General features: G+C 38.7%; 1 protein-coding gene and 1 non-coding gene across 10 annotated transcripts in view; one reads left to right on the top strand and one right to left on the bottom strand.

Annotated features, from left to right (window-relative positions):
* NEK10 (NIMA related kinase 10) overlaps positions 1 to 26,152 on the top strand; it is a 223,549-nt gene that overhangs the window by 113,414 nt on the left and 83,983 nt on the right. For 8 of the 9 annotated variants that reach the window (XR_007457399.1, XM_049628906.1, XM_049628904.1 and 5 more), the window contains 2 exons: positions 19,359 to 19,488; positions 20,033 to 20,103. Coding sequence is in view for 8 of the 9 variants with exons in the window: in XM_049628906.1 (XP_049484863.1) it covers positions 19,359 to 19,488; positions 20,033 to 20,103 (201 nt within the window). In the remaining variant the exon portion in view is untranslated. Of the gene's footprint in view, positions 1 to 10,828; positions 11,008 to 19,358; positions 19,489 to 20,032; positions 20,104 to 26,152 lie in introns of those variants that run through there. The other variant, XM_049628915.1, reaches the window with a different exon arrangement.
* Positions 14,251 to 14,357, bottom strand: LOC125922208 (U6 spliceosomal RNA). The gene has a single exon (XR_007457640.1). It is a non-coding gene; the product is annotated as a U6 spliceosomal RNA (small nuclear RNA).

The raw sequence follows: 26,152 nt of genomic DNA, 5'->3' as shown, positions 1-26,152 counted from the left end.
CAATTTCTGCAAAAAACCCCAGCTGGGTTGAATCTGTACATCGACTTTGTGAATGTTCCCATTGTGATAAGCAGAAAAATGAACTCCCCCACACCCTACCTTCTGCCCCAAGATATTCACAATCCTGATATAATCCCTGGAACCTGTGAATATGTTGTTACATGGTAAAGGGGAATAAGCAGATGGAGGTGTGTTCCCAATGTAATGATGCCTTTAAATACAAAACAGAAGCAGAAGAGTGTCAGAGTGATGTGCTGTGTCAAAGACTGAACTGGCTCATTGCCACGTAGTATTCTATTGTGTATATAAACCACAATTTCTTTATCCATTCACCAGTTGATGGACATTAAGGTTCTTCTACGTGCCAATAAGAAAGAATGAAATATGGCCTTTTGTAGCAACGTGGATGGAACTGGAGAGTGTGATGCTAAGTGAAATAAGTCATACAGGGAAAGACAGATACCATATGTTTTCACTCTTATGTGGATCCTGAGAAACTTAACAGAAGACCATGGGGGAGGGGAAGGAAAAAAAAAAAGGTTAGAGAGGGAGGGAGCCAAAACATAAGAAACTCTTAAAAACTGAGAACAAACTGAGGGTTGATGGGGGGTGGGAGGGAAGGGAAGGTGGGTGATGGTATTCAGGAGGGCACCTGTTGGGATGAGTACTGGGTGTTCTATGGAAACCAATTTTTCAGTAAATTTCATATTAAAAGAAAAAGACTGAACAGGCTATTGCTAGCTTTGAAAATGGAAGGGACCATAAGTCAAGGATTGGTGGTAGTCTTTACAAACTGGGAAATTCAAGAAAAGAGCCCTCAGAAAAGAATAAGCTTTATCAAAACTTTGATTTTAGCCTAGCAGAGTTATTCTGGAACCATCTAGAACTGGAAGATAATACATTTGTGTTTTAAACCATTAAGTTTGTGGTAATTTGTTGCAGCAACAAGGGAAAACTAATTCACCTATCTTAGCAATATTGAGTCTTCCAATCTTTGAACACAAGATGTATTTCCCTTTATTTAGGTCTTCTTTGTTTCAACAACGTTTTTATAATTTGCAGTGTACAAGAAGTGGTGCATTTCTTTTGCTATTTTTATTCTTAAGTATATTATTCTTTTATGATGCCCTTTTAAATGAAATTGTTTTCTTAATTTAATCTTGGATTGTTCATTGCTAGTGTATAGAAATATAATTGATTTTTGTATATTGATCTTATATCATGCAACCTTAGCTGTAATTGTTTTTGTATATTTCCTAAGATTTTCTACATACAATATTATGTCATCTGTGAATAGAAATAGTTTTTCTCCTTCTTTTTTTTTTGAGTGTGAATGCCTTTTATTTTCTTTTCCTGCCTAATTGCCCTGGCTAGAAACTCCAGTACAGTTTTTAATAGAAATTATAACAGCAGACATCCTTGTCTTGTTCCTGATCTTAGGAGATGTTAGGGAAGTATAAACTAAAAAGAAAGTCTCCTGCCAACCCAGACAAACTCTCCACAGAAGTTAAAGAGAAATAAAACAGTTTTATTATTGAATAAGCATTGAACCAGAATGGGATCTACATCACAGGTATTCACTAAAGAGAATGTACAGATAGAATGGTAAAAGTAAGCAGATGCAACCCAATACATACATGTTCCCCAAATAAATGAAAACTAGTCTTCAAGTAAGAGGACTTGACAACAGCATTTGTCACACATAGTTCATCCTACATTCACTTGGTAGTTGGGGTGGCCACCTGTGTTTGCTAATTGCCTTTATCCAAAAGAAAAACAAATTACTCATATCTTTATGACCGGAGGTAGATTTGTAACTTGGAACCAGGTGCTAGCTGAAGTTAGACTCCTACCCTCCCATGGAAACCGGGGGTAGGGGCTCTGAACTCCTTGATGATTACATTTCAAGGAGATGGCTCCCAGATCCTTAAGAAAAAGACTCCTGGTTGTAAAACTGACCAAGAGGCTTATTTAGGTACATCTTCAAGGGACAGAGAAGGAATTCACAATGACAAGTTTTCTAAGGTAAATGCACTAAAAAGAATGGGGGGGGGGGGGGGGAGGAAGGCATTGGAAAGTTATCTTTGCATCAGGAAAAATTCTGTTTTTTTTTTCCAAATATATTTGTATTTACAGTTACAGGGGCACTCTTTTGGTTTTTATCATTAAGTATGGTGTTGCTTGAGGATTGTATAGATGCCTTTTATTAGGTAGGGAAGTTTCCTTCTGTTCCTAGCTTGTTGAGTGCTTTTATCATGAAAGAGAGTTGGATTTTGTCAAATGCTTTTTCTGCATCTATTGAGATGATTTCTCTCACTCTGTCAGTGTATTACATTGATTGATTTTCGTATTTTGAACCAATCTTGATTTCTGGGAGAAATCCCACTTGGTCATGGTGTAGAATCCTTTTTATATGTTGTTAGGTTCAGTGTGGTGGTATTTTGTTGAAGTTTTGATGTCTATATTCATAAGAGATATTGGCCTATAGTTTCTTCTCTTGTTAGGTCTTTGGTTTTGGTATCATGGTAATACTGTCCTCATTGAATGAGTTACAGTGTTTCTTCCTTTTCTATTTCTTGGTACACTTTGCGAAGGATCACTGTTCCTTCCTTACAATTATAGAATTCACCAGTGAAGTCATCTGGTCCTGGCTTTTCCTTGTGGGTAGTTTCTTGGTTATTACTTTAATTTTTTGTTATTGGTCTATTCAGATTTTCTTTTTCTCTTTCATTCAGTTTTGGTATTTTTGGTATTTTTGTATGTTTCTAGTAACTCTTCCTTTCCCTCTAGGCCATCTAATTTGGTACAATTGTTCTTAGTATTCCCTTATTTATTATTATTATTATTATTATTATTTTACTTCTATAAGGTCAATTCCTTTTTTTCACTTCTAATCCCCTCTTTCATTACTAATTTTAGCAATTTGAGCCCTCTCTCTCTCTTTTTTTTTTGTCAGTCTAGCTAAAGGTTAAAGGTTGTCAATTTTGTTGATTTCTAAAAGAACCAACTTTTGTTTTTATTGCTTTTCTATTCTCTGTTTTACTTGTTTCTGCATTAATTTTTTTACTACCTTCTTTCTGCTTGTTTGGGGTTTTTAGTTTGCTCTTCTTTTTCTAGTTTCTTAAGGTAGTAGGCTAGGAAATATTTTTAGGATCTTTCTTCTCATTGTATGGGCATTTACAGCTATAAATTCCCCTGTAAGCACTGATATAGGGACATCCCATTTGTTTTTCTATGTTGTATTTTTGTTTTCATTCATCTCAGAGTATTTTCCAATTACCCTTTAATTTCTTTATTGTTTATTTAGGAATGTGTTGTTTAATTTTCACAGATTTATGGATTCCCTAGTTCCTTCTCTTAATGCTGCCTAATTTCATTCCAGCATGGTTGGAGAACATACTTTTTATGACTTCAATCATTTTAAGTGTATTGATTTTATTAGTTTTTATATGTATCATTCTCATTGTCTTTATTTCCTAAATCATTTTTTTAACGTTTATTTATTATTGAGAGACAGAGAGACAGAGCATGAGCAGGGGAGGGGCAGAGAGAGGAGGAGACACAGAATCCAAAGCAGGCTCCAGGCTCCGAGCGGCCAGCACAGAGCCCGACGTGGGGCTCGAACTCACAAACCGAGAGATCATGACCTGAACTGAAATTGGACGCTCAACCGACTGAGCCACCCAGGCGCCCCATTCCTAAATCATTTTTAAAATTTGATCTCTTTCACGTATAAGTAACTTATAAAATTTTTTTTATATCTCAGTGTTTTGGGGCTTTTTCTTTGAAGATTATTTTTTATTTGATTTTATTATGTCATAGAATATACCTTACATAGTTACAGTTTTTCAGAATAAGTTAAGAAATTCTTTATACCTTAATGATTCAGATAGTCATTCACCCCCAAATTGGTGGATTGATACAATAGTTATTTGCTCAAATTCTGCAATTTGGCCAGGTCTTTTTGAAGGGTAGCCAAGTGAGCAGCTCAACTAGGGTGGGAGAAATCTCTTCCAATGATGGTTGGTACTGGCCATTTGCTAGGAACTTACCTGGGGCTATTGGCTGAGTCCTTGGTTTACTTCCATGTGTTCTCTTTACATGGCTAGATCAGGCTTCATCTCCTACATTATGGTGGTTGAGAGCTGAGAGGGAGTGTCTCAAGAGTTAGAGTTACAAAATAAAGCCTCCATATACAAGCATTTACCCAGCATCTGTTAGCATAACACTTGCTAATATCTCATTGGTTAAAGCCAGTCACATGGCCAAGCCCAGAAATATTGTATGAAAGGAGTACACAAGGGCATGCTTATGAGTAAAAGTATTTTGTTGACAAGTTACCAAGAGAATGGTCAGTCTGTTACACATGACATGTAGTTAAGTTTATGCAAGCTTTATATATTCTTTGAAGAACATGTGTTTTATTTTTAGGCCACAGAGCTCAATAGATGTTTATCCAACTATATTTATTGACAAATTATTCAGATCTTCTATATCCTAATTTAGGTCAATGATAAATTGGTGTGTGAAAATCTCCTACTGCTATTGTGTGTTTTGTTTGTTCTTTAATTGAGTGGATGTCTTCCTCAGTTCAGGCTTATAACAGAATGCCATGGACTGGGTGGTTTATAAACAACAGAAATTTATTTCTCACACTTGTAGAGGCTACAAAATCCAAGATCAAGGTACTGGCAGATTTGGTGTCTGGTGAGGCTTGCTTCCTGGTTCACCGAGGGCTGTCTTCTTACTGTGTCCAATGTATGTTGAAGGGGCAAGAGAGCTTTCTGGGGGTTCTTTTAAAAGGACACTAGTCTCATTCAATCCCCTTCATGCGAGCTCTGCGTTCATGATCTAACCGTCTCCCAAAGGCCCCCCTCTTAATACCATCCCATTGGGGATTAGTATCTCAACGTATAAATTTTAGGGGAGCGCACATCATTCCATAATAGTGGCCTTTATATTTCTAAAACATTCTATTTTGTTTATGTTTATGCATTTTACTGTAAATATGTTATGGTTCATAAATCTTTATTTTCAATTGTACCTTTCATCCGTGACAAGTGGCTGTCATTGAACTAAATACTTTTTTATTTGCTCATCCCAAGTGTTTCCTCTGTTTCATATTAGTATTGTAAATTATCATTTTTGTTGTGGCCCTCAGTCACATTTATTATTTCTTGCTGTTGTATTGAATTTGTAATGACTCCGTCTGGAATTCTTTGTGTTTTCATTGACCATCAAGAACCCTCCTTTTGTGTATGACCTGTTTCTTTTCTTAGACAATGAACTCGTTGATATGCTTGTTAGTTTATAGTTTTCATACATTTGAAAAAAGAGAGAAATTGAGTTATCAATTTAAAACCACTAAATCTTCCAGTGTTGGTACAATAAACTAAGGTGACAATCTCTAAATGTGGTAAACAAAGCAAAGTACAATCCTTATTTCACTTTTTCTGTTTCTCCCTTTCTCCAATTTAAACTGCTAACATTTGAAGAAAAGGGCGGAGTAGAAATTACTTGAGTGACTATGGTATCCCTGTGCCTTGTTTTTAAAATATGTTGCATCTGGCAATCTTTCTAACATACTTGACAGGTCATTTTCCTGTTGCATTGGGAAATAAACAAAGCACAAAGAAGATAGCTAATTTTCCACAGTCCCATGGTGTCAAGATGTCATTGCATTCAGCCACACCAGGTTCATTGCAAAATTGATTTATTTTCTCCATAAAGAGCTGGCATCCCATGGACCACACAGATAACAGTTAATTCCTAAATGGAACACAATAAATTTGGTACTGAATGAAGTGCTTTATTTCTTTCTGTTTTGAAAGCCTGCAGCTATTGTATTTAAAAGAGAGAAGAAAGGATTATTTTTATAAACTTTCAGATTGTTAAAATTAATTTCCGTGGTGTTGGAAGTTGGGAATGTGGAGATTTTAAAGGTTAATGCTTCTAATTAAAGTATGAAGCTGCTTACCTTGCATTTCACTGACTTGAAAAAGAAACGTTTAGGTAGACCACTTAGCTCCTTGCTTACAGGAGGGAAACTAGCAATTCAGTGCAGATAAAATGGTGGTAAAAATTGACCCTCATTCTTGAACTTTTACACAGAAATCTTGGAGTCATACAGTGGACGATTGCTTTTATTTTAAACTTTAATTTTAGTCAGGTTAATAGAGACAATAATCAATTATGGCAGACCAGAATGTCAGCAAAACCAAGTATTAAGGAAAATAATTTCTTTTGTCATGTCAGGGTTACAGTCAGCCAGGAACAGTTGTAAAAAGTGGCTTCATTCTTTCTCCCTTGCCCTTTAAAATCTCTTTCTTCTTTACTCCTCTTCTCCTTTTGGGGCTCACATCATTCCATATTAGTGGTCTTTATATTTCTAAAACATTCTATTTTGTTTATGTTTATGCATTTTACTGCAAATATGCTATGGTTCATGAATCTTTATTTTCAGTCGTACCTTTCATCAGTGACAAGTGGCTGTCATTGAACTAAATACTTTTTTATTTGCTCATCCCAAGTGTTTCCTTTGTTTCATATTAGTATTGTCAATGATCATTTTTGTTGTGGCTCTCGGTCACATTTATTATTTCTTGTTCTTGCATTGAATACGTAATGACTCTGGAATTCTTCGTCATCGTCAACCAGTCTGTCAATACTCTGGCCATTGATTCCCTGTGTTTTAATCTTTTCTCTCTAATTTCTCCTCATCAATTTCCTGGGAACATCTACAGTGTTTAACATAAAAGAAGAGATCACTTATTGTGAGATGCAGACATCAGCCTCAAGGAAGATACCGTGGGTGGAGGCTTTTCTGTACTCCCCAAATCACACTGAATCTGGTTTTACTGATAGCTTTCTTTGTTGGGGTTTAGCAAATGATTTACTTACCAGGAGCAAGGAGACAGTGAAATCCATGGTGAGAAGGCTGCCAGAGGCCTTGGCAAAAGTTTTTCGTATATTCAGAGCTATAGAGCTTCTGTTTTAGAGGTGAAAGAATACTTTTCTTTTCTTCCTCAGCCACATCACATTATGGATTTAGGATCTATTTGCCCAGCATTTTGTGAGGAAATACAGTGAGGATTCAGTCCTAAGACATCTACAATGAAAAAGAATGAATGAGTTCTTAGAACAAATGACTTGAAATATGTGCTAGTTGCCTTTTGGAATAAAAAACCTTTGTTTGTTTAAAAATCTTAAGCAAAAAACAGGCTTTACTTGTGTAGCAAAAGTAATGTATCATCAAAAACTGTTTATTTGCTCACAGATTTGCTTTTGAGTAGCAAGTGATCTAATTTTGAACGTAATGTTGATTCTATCCTCAGAATTTAGGTCATACTGAAAAATAAATTTTAGTTTTGTTACAACACTGTATAAATATATATGTCATCAAGATGTTTTTAAACTTTAATTGATGGACACAGCATTTTAAACTAAGAATAGATCTCACAAATCTCCCTTTCTTACAGAGATGAGAAATTCGAGACCTTCCAAAGGTCAAATAGGTGCTTGATGCCACAGAACAATTAAATGCTAATTAACTCATGAAATCTACTTTTACTCTAAATAACGAATCTAGTTTCTCCATAGCACTTAGTATGTTTTTATTTATTTACTTATAGGTTAGTTAGTTGCCTCCCTTGGTATAACAGAAACTCCCGTGAGGCCAGGAATTTTTTGGTGTGTTTCATGCTGTGTCCCAACATCTACAGTAGTTCCTGGCACAGAGCAGGTGTTCCATTCATATTTATTTAGTAGATGCAAGTGTGACTAGGGAAGAGTATGGGCTGTGGTGCTGCTACGATTTAGTGTCAGGCCATCTGTGTTTGCTGACTTGGTAAGAGAAGATTTCATGCGATAGGGAGAACTTGATCTGTATGTGAAAGGGTGATATTGCTTGGTGGTGAAGGGAGTGAACACCCTAGGTAAGTGTTGCCATGAATGAGGAGCAAAGATCTGGAGGGAGGCTGGCATAGGTGAGACCGTGTGAGAGTAGGCAGCCACTAGTGTTTCGAGATCACGCATACTTTTCTCAGATCGACCTGGTCCAAAACATAGCCTGACAGCACGGTCAGCACTACCAATCTTTTTCACCGAGTGTGGTGAAAGTCCTTGGCCAATCTGACTTTGACTTGAATAGGTCAAAGGTCAAATATTTGTTTTGTGTAGTTGTCCAGTCAGACATCTGTCTTCAGGATTCAGAAATATGATGGTCCCATCTTCACTACCATGTCCGTTGGGATGCCTGTTGTTTTCTAAGCCACTTATTATAATAATCCTCATGAAAGGTGCCAGATTTCTCTATATAAATAATAATGATAGTGATGATGATGATGATGATGGTGGTGGTGGTGGTGGTGGTGGCACTTTGAATTTGTATAGCACGTAGAATTTTTCATGACACTTGCACATATATTATCTCATGGACAGATCCTAAAGAATTAATTGCAGTGTCATATAAAATGATCTGAAATCAATTGTGCCACCTGGGCAATGTCCACTGATCCTAGTGGGCAGATGAAAATTGAATCTAACTTAACTTTTCATTTTCCAGTTAACACAACACATCAATTAAAGCAGATTGATGTCCGCACTGATATTCACAGGTCCTATTTTGCATAAGACAGCATCAATCTATTCTTTTTACTATCATGAGTTTTATCCATATTACATATAAATGCTTTCCCAGTTTAAAGAAGTACTGCATTAATCAGTGAAATGATGGGTCAGTTTTAGTTTTAAAAGTCATCTCCTACTTGTTAATGGAAAATATATTGATAATTCTTCCAGTGAGTGTCTTGGCACTCTAGTTTAGAAGATGTTACTGAAGGTCTGAATCATACATCTCCCTGAATGCAATCCACAGGAGGCAGGTGAGCCAATATGAAGGTTTGGCATCTAGAAGCTGGTCATGGCCTACCTTGACCTTGGAACTAATGAGGCTACTACGGATGAATCATAGTCCAGTGTATTTATTATTTAACTAAATCACTTACAGATAAGATACGCTCATTGTTGTAAAAATTGGGCCTGGATTTAACATTTCAGATATTCATATGTGTTTTGTACTTTAAGATGCTGCTTATATTTAAAAGAACTTTTTAATCATCGATTTCACTGGTGTTAAAACCATTAATACATGTGTCTATGCAACATGAGAGAAATGTGATGCCTTTTGAGAAATGTCCCCAATACCCCATAAAAGTACACTGCTTTCATTATTTTTATAAAGTAAGTGAAGAAAACCATACTTAGTATATAAATAGCTTTTTGTTTGCCTTTCTATAAGAAGGACTACTTGAGCACTAACAAAGGAGAGTACACCAGTAACATTGCAACTAGGATTGCCAAATAAAATGTGAATTTCAGATAAAGAGTTTTTCAGTTTGTGTCTCAAATATTGTATTTTTAGTGTAAATATGTCCCCAAATACTGCACGTTTTAGTAAACCAAATTCCACTGAGTATCCTGGAGTTTTATTGGTTACATCTGCCAGTCCTAGATGCAACTAGGGGCCAGCACGCCCTAAAATTTATGATCGAAGTGTGGCCAGTTTTCTTCAGGCATAGTATATTTTTCTGTGGTTCTTGACCTGTCGTCTAATTCTCTCTCTGTAAGAAGTTTGTATTTAAAACAATCTTGGAACTGTTCTGTGTAACTGTCTGCTTACTGGCAGCAGTCTTCTATGAGCTGAGAACATTTCCATGATACCAGGGTACATAACCTCAACAGATAAAACTTTAAGAGACTGTTAACATCCAGAATGGTATTACCCATTGGCTCTCCTCAACTGTGGGGCTCATAGGCATGAATTAATATATTCCAAATTGATCAGTTTCTTCTCCCACACCTGATCCACTTGTATCTATGTTAATGATACTGATTCCCACCCCATCATCCAGGCCAGACACTTGGGAGCCTGGAAATGAGGGGTCTTCCCTTCCCTTATGCTCCTTCTCACATCCAGTTAGTTCTGAGGAATCTCTCTTCTCCCTATTTCCTTAACTACCACATTAGTGGAAGCTCACCCGCCTCTCTGCCTCTCCTCCAGCTCACTTCTTTCACCCTTCCGTGGTGGGGAATGCACTGGGTGGACCAGAATTCACTTTCACTTCCATGGTCTAGTGAAACTGGACCATATTCTATCTATGCCTGTAGGTGCTTAATAAGTAGGGTCTCACAGAAAAAAATTCAGAACATGGATGGATCCTGCAACTGCATTCACCATTCTGCCTAGAGTCCTTTTTGCTAAACTCTGCTCATTTCACTGAATATCTGAGTATCACATTGCTCACTCTCGCCAGAAAATGTGCCTAGCCACTTATTCCCTCTGGCTTCTCCCAGCTCCCCTCATCTCTATTAATTTTCATTGACTCCCATCCCACCATAGTGATTGTTTTTTGAGCTATTTCTCAGAAATATTATACCTACCTCCTGAAACCATAAACATGTGCCCCAACATGTGCACAACACGCACACGCGCGCGCACACACGCGCACACACACACACACACACACAGATACGCACTAGTGTGATTGCATGCACTTTATCCATCCCATTACTGCTATATTGAATCATTCTAAGATAGAGCATGATTTGCTTTTCAGTCTCAACAAACTATAATTACTGGGCTATACAGTTAATTATGTCACTTCAGGTCAGATTTTTATCCTCATGAATTCATATGGACTTGTGTCTCCTGGATTGAGCAAATAGTGGATCTTGGGTTCCCAGATAGATAGTTTGTATTCTTTAAAATGTATATTTTTGTTTCTTTTTCATTAACATTGACAAATTCTCTTTTTCCTTTTTCTTTCAGGTAGTCTAGGGAGATGAAAGTTTGATAGCCAGAACCTGAGAATGTACTTTTTTAATAGACTCAGAATTAATACATTGCAGTGTGATACAAAAATTCTTTTTCTATCCTTACCCACTGAAGCAAATAATATTGGGCGAATTATTTCAATAAAAGAAACCTATCTCTAAAAATTTAGCCTTAACTGTGTCCCAAACTTCTCAACATTCTTTTATTAGTAATTTCTAACATTTGCTAGGCAAAATTTTCTTTTATGATGTCTCCCAACACCACTTCTAAAGATGCTACATCATTATATTGCTGATGAGATACTTTCTTAATGATAGTTTTTCGATTTCTCTAAAAATTCTAATTTCTTCTCCAATTTCATATACCCTTCAACAAATGAATCTGCTTCAGCTCTAGTATTTCTTTCTGCTCATTAGTGCTGTATATAAGATCGTTCTTATGAACTCACAGCTGTCACATAAGTTTATCTTCTGGGGCAAGAACTAGCATTTGGAAGGTTAAGTTTATCTGTGGGTCACTAGTATGATAATGGTGGGTACACCAAGAATTGGGGATAAATCTGAAAAGGCAGATGCTGTGGAAACATTGGCTCTTGAGATCGGAAAGGTCCAATGGGATGCAGAGTAGTCAGCCCTGAGTCTCTCAGATTAAGGAAAAGCTCCCATGCACATACATGCACACACACATCTTTAAAAGCCAAAGGATTGTTTGAAGTATAAATGAAAGTAGAGGCAGAAGTAGAAAAATGAAAAGAAATGTTTGCCTCAGGAGGTAATATCAGGGCAAAGGTAGTCACAGGTCCCACCAGGCATTATGAAGAAAACAGGCCCTAGGGTTTAAGATGGCTCCCTGAAGGGACTCTGAAAAACTGAGAACAAACTGAGGGCTGATGGGGGGTGGGAGGGAGGGGAGGGTGGGTGATGGGTACTGAGAAGGGCATCTGTTGGGATGAGCACTGGGTGTTGTATGGAAACCAATTTGACAATAAATTTCATATATTAAAAAAAATAATAATAAGATGGCTCCCTGGAGGTGACTATTTCCCTGACAGCAGCATCTGCAGAGATGTCTTGGCCCTTTTGCTATACCTCAGAAATAGCCCTTGGAATTCAAAAAAGCATGAGGGCTGTTGACCTAGGATAGGTGGGTTCTCGGCTCTGATTTGTAAACTAGGCAAACCATTCAGAGTTCAGCGCTTTAACCCTAAGAATCAGTGGTTTGTGACAGAGACACTACAGGCCCCCTGTGTGTGCCTGAGGGGCATGTGGATGGTGAGTAGATCTGGGAGTTGTTCCCATATGGTTTCAATGGAAGCCTTGGGTGTGAAAGAAATTATCCAAAAAGAGAGTGAAGAATGAGACGCAAAACAGCATTTAACACATGGGTGAAAGAAAGAAGTGCCATTGTATGGGAACTGCGAGGCAGGAAGGGACTACCCTTTCTGATATTACGACCTGCCTCCCCACGCCTCCCCACGTCCATTCCTAACTTCCTTTACTCTAATCTAAGTTTTCTATTTCCTATAGCATTTATCACCTACTAAAATAGTGTATAATTTACTTTTTAATCATTGTGTTGTGCTGTGTTTTTTTATCTTCCCTGCCTCTTCTTACTGGAAGGTAAGCTTCATGAGGGCAAGTATTCCAAGCAGTTAATGTATTCCAAGCAGGTGGAACAGTCCTGGTACTTTGGAGGTACTTTGTAACTATTTATTGAATAAATGAAAAAAATATATATCTCAACAAGTTTCAGTCAGTAGTGTCAGAAACTGCAAGGAAGTCACCTAAAACAAGTGAGGCAATTAGTAACCCATTGGGGTTCTAGGGAGAAGTTGTATCAATGGCAAGATAGGAATAGATGCTGGACCACAGTTGGGTTGAATGATGGATGGTGTGTGAAGCAGTGAAGAGGGCCAGCAGGAATTACTCTTTCAAAAAACTTTGCTTGGAAATGAGGAAAACAGTGGTACTTACAAGAGGACTTGGGATCAAGGAAGGATTTTACATGTTTTGTTGTTGCTGTTTTTAATGGGTTAGACTCACAGGGCAATGGCAGAATGTGATCTGGTCCTCAGAAGTGGTGAAGGGATTAGCTTTCCATTATGGGAAGGTCTCTTTAGTGGCTGTGGAGAGCGTGGCCTAGAGCAGGAGACACTAGGGTCAAGGACACAACTGGGCTGTGGCTTTCAGGGATAATAGCTGGGAATGCTGTTCTCCCTGATCATGCCCTGGGTCTCTTCTCCACTGGCTTTCATTGACCATCATTCCTTCCCCTCTGCCCTGCTCTTCCACTTCAACCCCATGGAATGCCTTCTGAGATTAGTAGTCTCCTCTTAATCTCTTCTCTTCACCTCCTGGCTTTAGGTGAAAACTAGTTGTTTCCTGAAGGTCCTGTGATTATGTTTAGGGTTGGGCCTTTGAAGTGATTAGGTTTAGATGAGGTCAGGAAGATGGGATGGATCCTTTTATAAGAAACACCAGAGGGGCGCCTGGGTGGCTCAGTTGGTTAAGCAACTGACTTTGGCTCAGGTCATGATCTCGCCATCAGTGAGTTCGAGCCCCTCATCAGACTTTGTGTTGACAGCTCAGAGCCTGAAGCCTGCTTCAGATTCTGTGTCTCCTTCTCTCTCTGTTCCTCCCCTGCTCACGCTCTGACTCTTTCTCTCAAAAATAAATAAACATTAAAAAAAAATTTTTTTTAAAGAAACACCGGAGATCAATCACCCCTCCGTGCCATCTTCCCCTCCCCCAACCCCACCCAGCCATGGGAGGATACAGCAGGAAGGTGGCCATCTGCAGGCCAGGAAGAAGGCCCTTATTGGGAAACAGGACTGGCTAGTACCTTGATCTTAGACTTCCCAGCTTTCTGAATTGTGAGAAATAAATTCCTGTTTATTCCTGCTTAGACATCCCATCTTTGGCGTTTGTTATGGCATCTCAAACTGGATAACACACTCTTTTATTTATTTTGCTGTTCAATTAAAAAAATACAAAATCTGGTGCTAAGAGTGCTCATTACTACTGGGGCATTGTCATTTCCAAGCATTTTCAGCTGATAGAGCAAGGAGATACGTGTGTATACTAACCTGTGTACATTCACATATCTTTATCTATTTCTGTATGCAATCACCTGTATCCATAATAGGCTAAACACAAGTTCACGGTGTTGTCTCTACCTCTGTTTTATTGCCTTGTGATAGAGTACACCTCCCTTTTTCCTTGCTTGCCAGTAGACTCCCTCCAACAGTGAGAAGTCTGGCTTTTGCCATCTGCTAATTCCAGACTGCATGAGTAGCAGTGTCAGAATTGTCACTCTTTACTCCTATAGGACATGACTCTGTTGACTAGAGAATAGTCCTAATGTATAATCCCAATGAATAGTCCTAATGACAGTTTTCCCTGTCATCTCACTGCTTCCAAAATATGGAATGTTTCACAGATTCGCATGATGTCCTTGTGGAGATGTCGGGCTAATCTTCACTGTATCATTCTAATTTTCACATACGTGCTGACAAAGTAAGTGCCAATGATCCAACTTAACAAAGACGACTATATGACTACTGCAGGAAAAAGGAATATACTTATTTATACATAAAACCTTTTAACATCTGTTATCTAACTTCATTTACTTTGGTCCATTTAAAGGAAAAAGTCTCCCCTCCAAACTTATATGAATTATCATATTACTGAATTACTTAAGAGTTATAAAAATATTCATATTTTAAAATGTTTTAAAAGACATCTAGGTCCAATACTCTTCTTGTTTAGCTCACTTAGTAAATAAGAATCCTTGGCGGGGCACCTGGGTGGCTCAGTCGGTTGGGCGTCTGACTTCAGCTCAGGTCATGATCTCACACTCCGAGAGTTAGAGCCCCGCGTCGGGCTCTGTGCTGACAGCTCGGAGCCTAGATTCCGTGTCTCCCTTTCTGTCTGCCCCTCCCCTGCTCATGCTCTGTATCTCTCTGTCTCAAAAATAAATAAAAACATTAAAAAAATTAAAAAATAGAAATAGAAATAAATCCTTGGCAATTAGCAACTTAATTGTTCATATATCAGGGAAGGACTAGTAGTGGAATTTTAAAATCTGAACAAAAAGTTTATGTTTTAAAAAATTAAGCGTCCTCTCAACCTCATCTATCTTCTACATCATTTTTACTATCAATTTGTGAATTTATGACTTATTAAAACAGAGGTAGTGGTTAGTGTCCAGCCCCATCTGAAAGGCTACTGAGTCTATATGAGTTATGTTTACTTATTTATTAGAATATTTATAATAAATGCACATTGTTCCTTGCCATCCGCCTAACTCTTTACTATCCCTGACTTCACTTAAAATTTTTTTCCAGCATTATTGAGGTATTAACAATTAAAAATTGTATATATTTAAGGTATACAATGTGATGTTTCAATATATTTACACATTGTGAAATAATTACCACAATCAGGTTAATTAACATATTCATCACCTCACATAGTTACCTCTTTGTGTGTGTGATGAGAATACTTGTGATCTACTCTTAGCAAATTTCAAGTATATAGTACATTATGATTAACTGTAGTCACCATGTTGTACATGGTAAAAGTAAATACATTTTTATTGCCATATAACTGACCATGGCTGTGATTTTTACACACATAATTGTAAATACTTTAATCTTTGTCAGAAGAGCCCCTGTGTTTGTTTAATATTGTCTAAGTTATGTTTTCTTTGATCATTAAAAGATTTTAGATGATTGGATCATATAGGAATGACCATTTTTTACATGCAGCATAATCTTTTTGTTCGGAAAAATGAAAACCCATTTTAAATTGTGTGTGTATACTATTTAACTTTTTTCTCTTAAAGGAAGCATTGCTAGCTATAAATCTCTGTATTTTTCTAAATGTAGTTGGGCTCACTTTAAACAGAGAAATTGGAAATCATTACAAGACAGCAAATTATTTTACAATGGGTTTCAAATAATAATCACCAAAAAACTTATATGATATTGGTAAGATGTGATTGAATCAATGACTTTAGCCATATTTCCAAAAGGCTGGGTTCTTTTGAAGGTGAAAAACACATAAGTAGGTTTTCTCATAGAACCTGCATTAGTTTTCTAAGTCTGCCATAACAAAATACCACAGACTGGGCGGCTTAAATTTCTTTTCTCACAGTTCTGAAGGCTGAGAGTCCAGGATCAAAGTGTTGGCCAGTTTAGTTTCCTTTGAGGCCTGTCTCCTCTGGCTTGCAGATGCCAGGATTCCACCCTCTTGTTGCCTCTTCACATGGTGGTTGTTCTGTCTGTGCACACTCATGGGGAGAAGGACACCGATCAGACTGGAGTAGGGCCCATCCTAGAGGCATCATCTTAACTTGATCATCTCATACAGAATTTATTGTAAAATATGGTCACATTCCAAGGTAGTGGGATTGGGACTTCGACATATGAATCTTGGGGGACACAACTGAGACCATAACAAGATTTTGTTGTGGCTTCTCGAAATCAGACTCTGCGTTCTATTTGTCGTTGCTTTTGGTTGTAATTAGGAAACTCTTACCTCAGAGGATATTTGAAGTTTATCCCAGCAGCAAAGTGATATGAGAGTTGGCAGTTGTATTGCTTGTCTTTCATTTCCCTTTCTTAATTCTTTTCCGGAAAAGGAATTCTCGGTCTTTTTTCAGGGGCTCACGCACAGCATTGATTCAAGGGCTCATGCACAGCTTTGAGAATCTGATGAGATCTATTATATAACAGTTAACTTCAACAAACTGCCTCAAAACTTGGTGGCCTAATACAATAAACTTTTTAAAAGCATCAATACACTGGGTGCATTGGGCAAATTGGGCTGGTCTCAGTGAGGACTGCTGATTAGAGTATTGGCTGGGCTCAGTATGTGTGGTCACCTGGTTTCCAGTGGCTTCCCGCACAGGTTTGATGGTAGGCTGGCTGTGGGTAGTGGGTGGAGGTAATTGGGCCACACGTTACCATCATCCAGCAGGCAAACCTGGGCTCAGTCGCCTGGTTGTGTTCATAGGATTCTCCAGGGCAGGAAGGGAGAGAAAGCCCCAAAGAGTATTTTCTAAGCCTCTCCTTATATCACTTTTGCTTGTATCTTCTTGGCCAAAGCAAGTCACATCAAGTGCAGTTTCAAGGGGTAGAGAAATAGACCCCACGCCTTGCTGGGAGCTGCAAAGCCGGAGTGCAAAGGGGAATGCCTGTTGGAATGAGCAGGGTTTGTGGTCTCCAGTGAGAAGGAGGAGATGGAATGATGAGAAAAATAAACAGAGCAAATTCTGTTCCTACAAGTGTTTTCCCCCAGGTTGAGTGATTGTTTTTTGAGAGCAAATGAAGGCTATTTTCCAAAGAAGTACAGATGCTGGCTGTTGAGAGTGAAAGCATAGCGGGAACAGGAAATGGAAAAGGGGTCTAAGGGGAAATGGGTGGAACACTCGTAGCATCTGCTTCATGAGCTTTTGGAAACAGGAAACAAATCCTCTGACTTCTCAGTAGATTAAAACGTGAGAAATTTTTCTGTGGGGGGCCAAGGACTTTTTTTTTTTCCTCTGGAGGACATTATTTCTTGTTAAGGCATTTTCTTTTAAATATGAACAGTTGACAGGTGACAACAGGAGACACTTTTTATACAGTTAGAACCAGCAGAGTCCTGGAAATTTCATTCCCATTTCCCCCATTGCCATGCTATTGAGCTCAAAAACACCAAATATGAAAATGCCCAACTGAGAGACCTAGAAATCATACCTTCCTCTGCAAGCACATAACGTAAATCTAAAACTAGGAATTCTTCTTCATAGTCTCGCAAAAATAGCAACTCCTTGGATATTCTTTTTTTTTATTTTTTTAACGTTTATTTATTATTTTTGAGACAGAGAGAGACAGAGCATGAACGGGGAGGGTCAGAGAGAGAGGGAGACACAGAATCTGAAACAGGCTCCAGGCTCTGAGCTGTCAGCACAGAGCCCGACACGGGGCTCGAACTCACGGACCACGAGATCATGACCTGAGCTGAAGTCGGACGTTTAACCGACCGAGCCACCCATGCGCCCCTCCTTGGATATTCTTAATAGTCAACATTGATTTATGTCTACTCTGGTTGTTCTAATATCAATTTATCAGTTTTTTTATACCTTAATCCACCATCAAAGCTAACCCTTAATCCCTACTCTATTTATGTAGAGGGCTGAGCACAGTCCTAAATACATACAGAAGTGAATTGCTAAAGTACTTAATTTAGGATGTGTGGGTATTAAGTGCTTTAAACCCTTTCCTGAGTTTCACTCTACAAATATGATAGAGGAGACTTCTATTACTCCAAAATATCCAGGAGAATTGCACTCCCCTCCACTTAAAAAAATGCAAAACCATAAACTCTCACACTTTAAATTCATTTAAAGGCTGACAGCATCCATGTCCAGATTGGAAATGTGATTTCAGAAGAGGTGAACAGGTTGGATGTTGTCATTTTCTGCAACATATTTAAATATGGTCTTCCTCCTACTTTATAGGCTAGAGTTGAAGAGCAATGGGAGGGGCTGTATCAATCAGTTATCCCATACTAATACTGTATGACAAATCACAAAAATTTCAGTGGCGTTCAACAATAAGCATTTATTGGGGCACCTGAGTGGCTCAGTTGGTTGAGCGTCTGACTTCAGCTCAGGTCATGATCTCACGGTTTGTGGGTTCGAGCCCCACATCAGGCTCTGTGCTGACAGCTCAGAGCCTGGAGTCTGCTTTGGATTCTGTGTCTCCCTCTCTCTATGCCCCTTCCCACTTGCTCTCTGTCTGTGTCTCTCTCTCTCTCTCAAAAATAAATAAACATTAAAAAAATTAAAAAAAAAACCAATAAGCATTTATTGATAGACTCATAGGTCTGGGCCTTCTGGGCAAGCTCTCCTTCCTTCCGGCTGTAGGTTTATGCAGTGTCTGGGGCAGATCTCCTCCGTGTATTTTTTGCTGGACCCAGGCTGGTGGGACAACAGCCACTGGGATATGTTCTTCTCTTGGTAATGGACAGAAGCTCCTCAAAGGACAAATGAAAGCACTCAATATTTGCCAAGATAAAGGCTCTGGTCTGGTTCACTGTCATTTCCATATTCCACTGGCCACACCAACACAAAACCAAATCAAAGGCAGAGGTGGGTAATGACCACTGCCCAAGAGACCGTTGTAAGGGTGAGATGTGCAAAGTCTTCAGAATAGTAAAGATCCGGAGCCAACAATTCCTTCTACCACAGAGGGGTGATTGTTTCTGGAAATAACTTCCTTAGGCACTTAATAGGCAATATTTATATGGTTCGTTGATATTTAGTGCTTAAAATGGAATTGCTTGATGGTGCTTCTTGATTCATCTGAGTCTGGGAGAATTCAAAGATAGTTTTTAATATATTTATTTGAATTAGTGATAAAGAGTTTCCATTTTTTCCCCTCATATCTCCAACTATTGCTTGAAAATTGGACTTCTTTCTGTGCTGATTTCTTCTGCCTTTTACAGTATCTATTAACAACCTTATTTTAATTCAGCCCTGAGGTACTGAAGAGCGAGCCGTATGGGGAGAAGGCTGATGTCTGGGCGGCAGGCTGCATCCTTTATCAGATGGCAACTCTGAATCCTCCCTTCTACAGCACCAACATGCTCTCCCTGGCTACAAAAGTAAGCAGTGTTGGGAGACAGAAGGGTCTTGTGTTGCTAAAAATGCCATTTCTTTTCTCCCTAAATAGATCATTTGTGGTTTTTATGAAAATGTCAATTAAAAGCAGGCACATTGTTTTATTAACCACGTGATCCCGTTCATTATTTCCCCCCCTTTCTTCTAAATATACGTCATGTGCTATGGCACATTTCCCCCTATAATTGTCTTCATTTATCATAGAAAATTATACAAATAAATCTATCAAATTACTTTTGGTCTTTTATTTTTAATTGTGGTTTGGATTGCCTACAATTGGCATATTATATTATCCTACACATCATTTATTATGAATCTGAGGCTAACTTTAACTCAGCTTGAAGAATACAGTCTGTGCTCGAGAACTGTTTACTCGATGTTAATTTTTTATTTGTTGGGATGTTTTTGTTTCTGATTAAAATGTGTGCGTGGTCATAATGCTTATCGGGCAGCTTTCATGTTGTGGCCAAGTAGCGTAGATACTAGTGGCCTCTTTATGTCCATCACACTAGTCTGTCTGTTTTGCAGATAGTGCAGGCGGTATATGAACCAGTGCCAGAAGGCACCTACTCTGAGAAAGTGACAGATACCATCAGCAGGTAATTATCCTCACAACTCTGAACCGGTAGGGATCGTCAAGAAATACCTCGCGTCTCTCCGAATTTACTGTGTCCATATTCATGAAGAAGAAGGGCTGCCACACAATCCAAACCTAGAAAAATATTTGTGTATCATCAGTAATGGTGACCATTTGGAAGCCACTGAACGGTCCAAGAGGAAGTAGTGTCTGCACTTGCAATATTATGCAGCCATCAGAATGATTATTCAGAGGGCTTTGTATCAGGCCGTAAAACAAATACGGTAAGAAGCTAAGTAAAGCAAACAGGATGTAAAGCTGTTTGTAACTCTGAGAAAAACTGTAAATATATGCACAGATGTGAGAAAAGGCTAGACAAGGACATAGGAAACTGGCAAAGGCCATGCAAAATGATAAAATTGCAAGCACTTTTTCATTTCTATTTTTAAATTGGTAATGTTATGTTGTATAATAATTCTTCAAAGAAAGTCAGAAAGAAGCGCTCCGGCCGGCAGTATGGTAGGATTTTAATGAAAGTCATTTCCCGTTGCATTCACAAAGTTCTGACCTCACAGGGCTTGTCCCCGCTGACCTGTCACCCTTCCGTCCCACTTTCCCTCTGCTCCCTTGGTGCTCCCTCCCTCCCTGCAGCCACAGGGAGCTCCCTGCGAGTCCTGGCACGCGACTGCCTCTGGACCTTTGTCCTCCCTCTTGCCTTTTCCTGGACTTCTCTTCCCTCTGGTATGTGCATGGCATAGGCCCCATTTCATTCATGTCTCTGATGTTATTTGCCATCATCAGGGAGCCTGCCTGATCTGCCCACAGCCTCTCTGCTTTCTGGCCCTCTCGCCTGCTTTACAAAGCTCATGGCACCCATCCCTTGACATGTTAGACAGGTCCATGCAGACTTGTTTCCTTATTGTCTGTCTTGTCCCCACCAGAAGGAAAACTCTCCAGGAGCAGGGTCTTCTCCAGTCTCATTCATAGCTCTTCAGAGCCCAGAGCAGTGCCTGGTACAAGACAGACCCTTAACAAATACTGGTTCTATGAATAAATGACTTGTCTTCTGGCTGTTATTTATATACGAATGTATGCTCCTAAGTTGGCTCAAGACTACTTATCTGCCCCATCAAGCTCAGTCAAATCCTCATTATTATTATAGAAATCCCAGACTCCCCCAAGATAGAATATCTGTCCATTTTCCTGCCCAGTTGCCTTTAAACTTGGTTCTGTACCTGCCCCAGCGCCTAGCACCACCTCTGATGGAATGTAAGAGATGTATTCCCTTCACTTTCTCCTCTGAGCCTGTCGTTCACATTAATAGGTACTCTCACAGTTTGTAGGATTACATATTGAAACTTTCCTTGTTCAGCACAGTGCTGTCCTACAGTTAAGGGGCCCAGGCCCAGCTGGGGCTGAGTTTCACTAACTGTAGACTCTGAACAAACATTGGACCATCTTTCTGCATCTCTGTTCCCTCATCCAGTTAAAATGGGGGCTGTAATAATACCAAACTCATCAGGCTGGTGTGATAATTATACAAAGTAACTATGAAAATCACTTAGCATAGAGCTTGGCAAATGGTAAATCTTAAGCAATATTGGCAATTATCATTGTTAATATTATGGGAAATGAGCTGAAACCCCTTTCGGAATAATCTGAATTCTGCATATATTAGATCATGCCCTGTTGCTAATGAATCCAGACAAATGTATTTAAATTGCTCGTCTCCACAGTTTGATCCTATTATCTGCTATTTGTTTTCTGGAAAGTGCCTTAAAAATTCAAGAAGTCTCCGGAGATGTGAAGACAAGAATACCAGATTTAGTCATTTAATTTCTCCTTTTCATAGGTATTTGAGTGCCATAAAGACCAGGGGAGGGGTGGTGCAGAGAAAATGTACAGAGACATTATTCTGAGTTTGTGGCACTGGGCAAACGGGACCATAATTTGCTTCTGACAGGCTCCCTGGCTACTGGTATCCATGTGTCTTGGGGCTAACAGGTTAGTGGAGGAGTCAGATACCAATATTACATGTAAAGTTTAAGAACATCAATAGATTCTGGAATCAGCTGGATTTTATTGATTGATTGATCGATCAATCTATTTTTTAATGTTTACTTATTTTTGAGAGAGAAAGACAGATGGAGCAGGGAAAGGGCAGTGAGGGAGACACAGAATCTGAAGCAGGCTCCAGGCTCCGAGCTGTTAGCACAGAGCCTGACGAGGGGCTCCAACTCACGGACCGTGAAACCATGACCTGAGCCGAAGTTGGCTGCTTACCCAACTGAGCCACCCAGGTGCCCCTGGAATCAGCTGGATTTTAATCCCTACTCTTCCATTCAACCCCTTTTCTCATCTGTGATGTACAGGTAGCAATAGTAACTACTCATGGGCTGGTTCCAAAGCCTAAATAGGATAACGCTTCTAGTGCTTTTCGCACAGTGCCAGCATCAAGTGAACCGTCAGTAAAATTAGGTATTGTTATTAATAATATTAGTGTTACTATTTATGGGATTAAGTATCTAAAATAAGTTCTGATAAATTTGATGAAGAATGGTAAAGGAAGCAATGAGAGAGTCCAGAAGGACTTGGCCTAGTCTAGCGACTTGGGGGAAGTTTCTATTTAGAAAGAACATGTAATCTGAGACCTAAACAACCACTAATTCTCAAATAGTAAACAGAGTAGAGAAAACATTTCATAGACCATAGAGCTTATTATTTTGAGGAACTAAAAGAAATTGGAGATGTAGCATGTCAAGTAAGGAAGAGAATAGCCAAAGAATGCTGAGGGCCTGGGGAGGCTGACAGGGGCCAGATCAACCAGGCCACGTTGAGGACTTTGAATTTTTATCTCAAGTACTGAGGAGAAAATTTAAGGTCATTTATAGGCTGGCATGTAGTGAAAATTTCTTCTATAGCAAAGATCATGCTGGCTGCTCCGTGGGGAATAGACAGGAAGGATTGGGGGAGTGAAGGGAAGCGGATCTAGCTATCTCCCAAGAGATGATGGCGGATCTGACTGAAATAGTGGTGGCGTTGATGGAGAGAAGTGGGGCTGTTTCCATGGGGAGTTGGAGGTTGGGTCAACAAGTTTGGGATACAAGCATGAAAATGGAATGGCACCAAAAATGTGAAAACAACTGAGTTTATTCTCTGGACTTCAGAAAAGTGGAGCCACAACCATGGAGTGGAGTTCCAAGGAGGCCCAGGTCAGCTCACCGTTAGATGTATGTGCCGGGGGTATCCGGGTGGCTCAGCCAGTTAAGTGTCTGACTCTTGGTTTCAGGTCATCATCTCATGGATCATGGGATCGAGTCCTGTGTTGGGCTTTGCACTGACGGTGTTGGAACCTGCTGGGGATTCTCTCTCTCCCTGTCTCTCTACGTCTCCCTTTCTCATGCTCTCTTGTGCTCTCTCTCTCTCTCTCTCTCAAAATAAGTAAATAAACTTAAAAAAAAAAAAAAAAGAAGTATGTCTCAGGATTAGAGATGCCCATAGTGAGGCAGGCTGCTGGGTGGGGAGTGAGTTCCCTGGCACCAGAATGTTTAAGAGGATGAATGATCACTATCAGGGGACTCAGGATGAAATGTTCATAAGGACACTTTTAATTCAAAACCCTAAGATGCTATAATAAGTAAGAACTGATGATTTAATTTTAATTTGGTAACTGATCATACATTAAGATGTGTGCATTCTGTAGCAGATGTGGTCTTCATTTAAGTTATTCGAGACTCGTTGTCTGGGTTCACATCACAAAGTTTTATCTTTACAAAATTTGACATACATAAAACCAAATTCAGCCATGAATTTTATGCAATTACATATTTAATTTGCTTTGGATTTTTAGTCTTTAAAAATTAAGTTCCAAAAGAATAAGGAAGCAAATTCAATTTTCTATTTTTTTAGTTTCCTATTTTCTTTAGGAAATTGATGCAAGGAATATATAAAGGTAAAAGTTGGTCTTAATAATCATTTATGACTCAGCAAATTAGGCTCAGAGCTGATCAACAACATGATAGAGCCTTTGAAATATAAGATAGCCATTAATGGGAAACTTTACTGGACTCATTCTTCGTTTCATACTTGGTGTTGTTTCCAATTACATTATCCTTCTTCTGCTTTCCCATCTCATTTTCACTGTCTACACCCTGTCTCAAGTAGAGTTGATGCGGTTGTGTTTCTAATGTGTAGAATCTTTCCTTTTTCCTGTCCGTTCATATGGCATACAAGCACATTCTGTCACTGGAACTTGTCTTTCCTAGTAGGCTTTTACATTGGGAGGATAACTTAGCAACCCTGAAGAGTTTGGGCAGAAAATAAATCCATTCTGTTGCTCTGCCCAGTACCAACATTACTATTTTTACCTTCCAGTACACTGTTAAGAGAGTATTGTCTGTTTACTTTTTTAAAAAGAAGAACATTTCCTTTTATGCACAAAATATTTCAATTGCCTTACATTTCTCTATCTGTGCCTGGTTGCATAAGCTGTCTGGTGCTTTGTTTCAGAGCCGGTCATGATGACTAACAAAGTTAATGCTTTCAGCTAGTTTTAAGGACAAAGGGATCTTTACATTACCCCCCCCAACTCTGTTTTTTTTTTCTCCCCCCCCACCCCAAAGTAAATATGACATGTTGCATTTTGTAAATTTATGGTGTACAATGTCTCCATAATGATGTATTGTATATATGTGATATATTGTAATATGACTGCTATTGAAGCAATATTTATCATATCATATAATTACAGTACAGTATTATTATCTATGTTCATTATTCGGTGCATTAGGTCTCTATGCTTATTTACTATTCATCACGAGTTTGTACACTTAGCTACCATCATTCTTATAGCCCCCACACCTCGTGTCCTAATAACCACCATTTACTTTCTTTACTTTCTATTTTTTTGATTTTTCTAGATTCCATATACGTAATATCATACAGTACTTGTCTTTCTCTGAGTCATCTCACTTAGCATAATGTGCTCAAGTTCCATCTCTGCTGCCAAATATGGGAAGATATCTTCCTTTTTCATGGCTGAATAATGTCCCATTGTACATATACACCCAACTCTTTCATTCATTCATATGATGATGGGCATTTGGGTTGTTTCCATGTCTTGGTTCTTGTGAATAAATATGGGAGTGCAGATACCTTGTTGAAATCCTATTTTCAGTGCCTTTGGGTGTACTCCCAGAATTGGAGTTGCTGGATCGTATGGTACATCCATTTTTTAATTTTTTTGAGGAAACTCCATATTGTTTTTTGTAGTGGTTGGAGGAATTTACATTCTCACCAACAGTGTTAGTGTTCCCTTCTCACCAAATCCGCATGAGCACCTTTTATCTCTTGTCTTCTTGATGATAACCATTCTAACAGGTGTAGGGTGATAGATCATCATGGTTTTTCTTTGTGTCTTCTTGGTGATTAGTGACATTGAGCATCTTTTCATGTGCCTATTGGCCATTTTGATGTCCTCTTTGGAAAAATATCTGTTTAGTTCTGCCCAATTTAATCAGGTTATTTGTTTTATTGTTACTAAGTTGTGTTTTGTTCTTGATGTATATCTGATATGTGGCTTGTAAAAATTTTCTCTGCTTCTGTAGACTGCTGTTTCATTTTGTTAATTAAGGAGAAGCTGTGAAGAAGCTTTTGAGTTTGACGTAGTCCCATTTGTCATTTCTTTTGTTGTTTTTACTTTTGGCATCATGTTAAAAAAAAAAAATCATTGCCAAGACCAATATCAAGGAGCTTCTTCCTTTCCTTCTAAGAGTCTTATGGTATCGGGTCTTATGTTTAAGTCTCTGATTTTGAGATAATTTTTGTGAGTGATGTGAGATAGGGAGGCAATTTCTTTGTTCTGTATATATTTCTTCACTTTCCCCAGAATCATTTGTTGAAGAGACTATCTTTCCTCCAGTGTGTGTTCTTGGCTCTGTTGTCAAATATTAGTTGAATATATATTCTGGAATTTAAATTTGGGGCTCTCTATACTCTTCCATTGGTCTATGGGTCTATTTTTATGCCAGGATGCTAATGTTTTTATTAGTAGGGTTTTATAGTATAGTTTA

This window comes from Panthera uncia, chromosome C2, assembly GCF_023721935.1.
Source record: "Panthera uncia isolate 11264 chromosome C2, Puncia_PCG_1.0, whole genome shotgun sequence".
NCBI lineage: Eukaryota > Metazoa > Chordata > Mammalia > Carnivora > Felidae > Panthera > Panthera uncia.
This window is presented reverse-complemented; position numbering and strand designations above follow the sequence as displayed.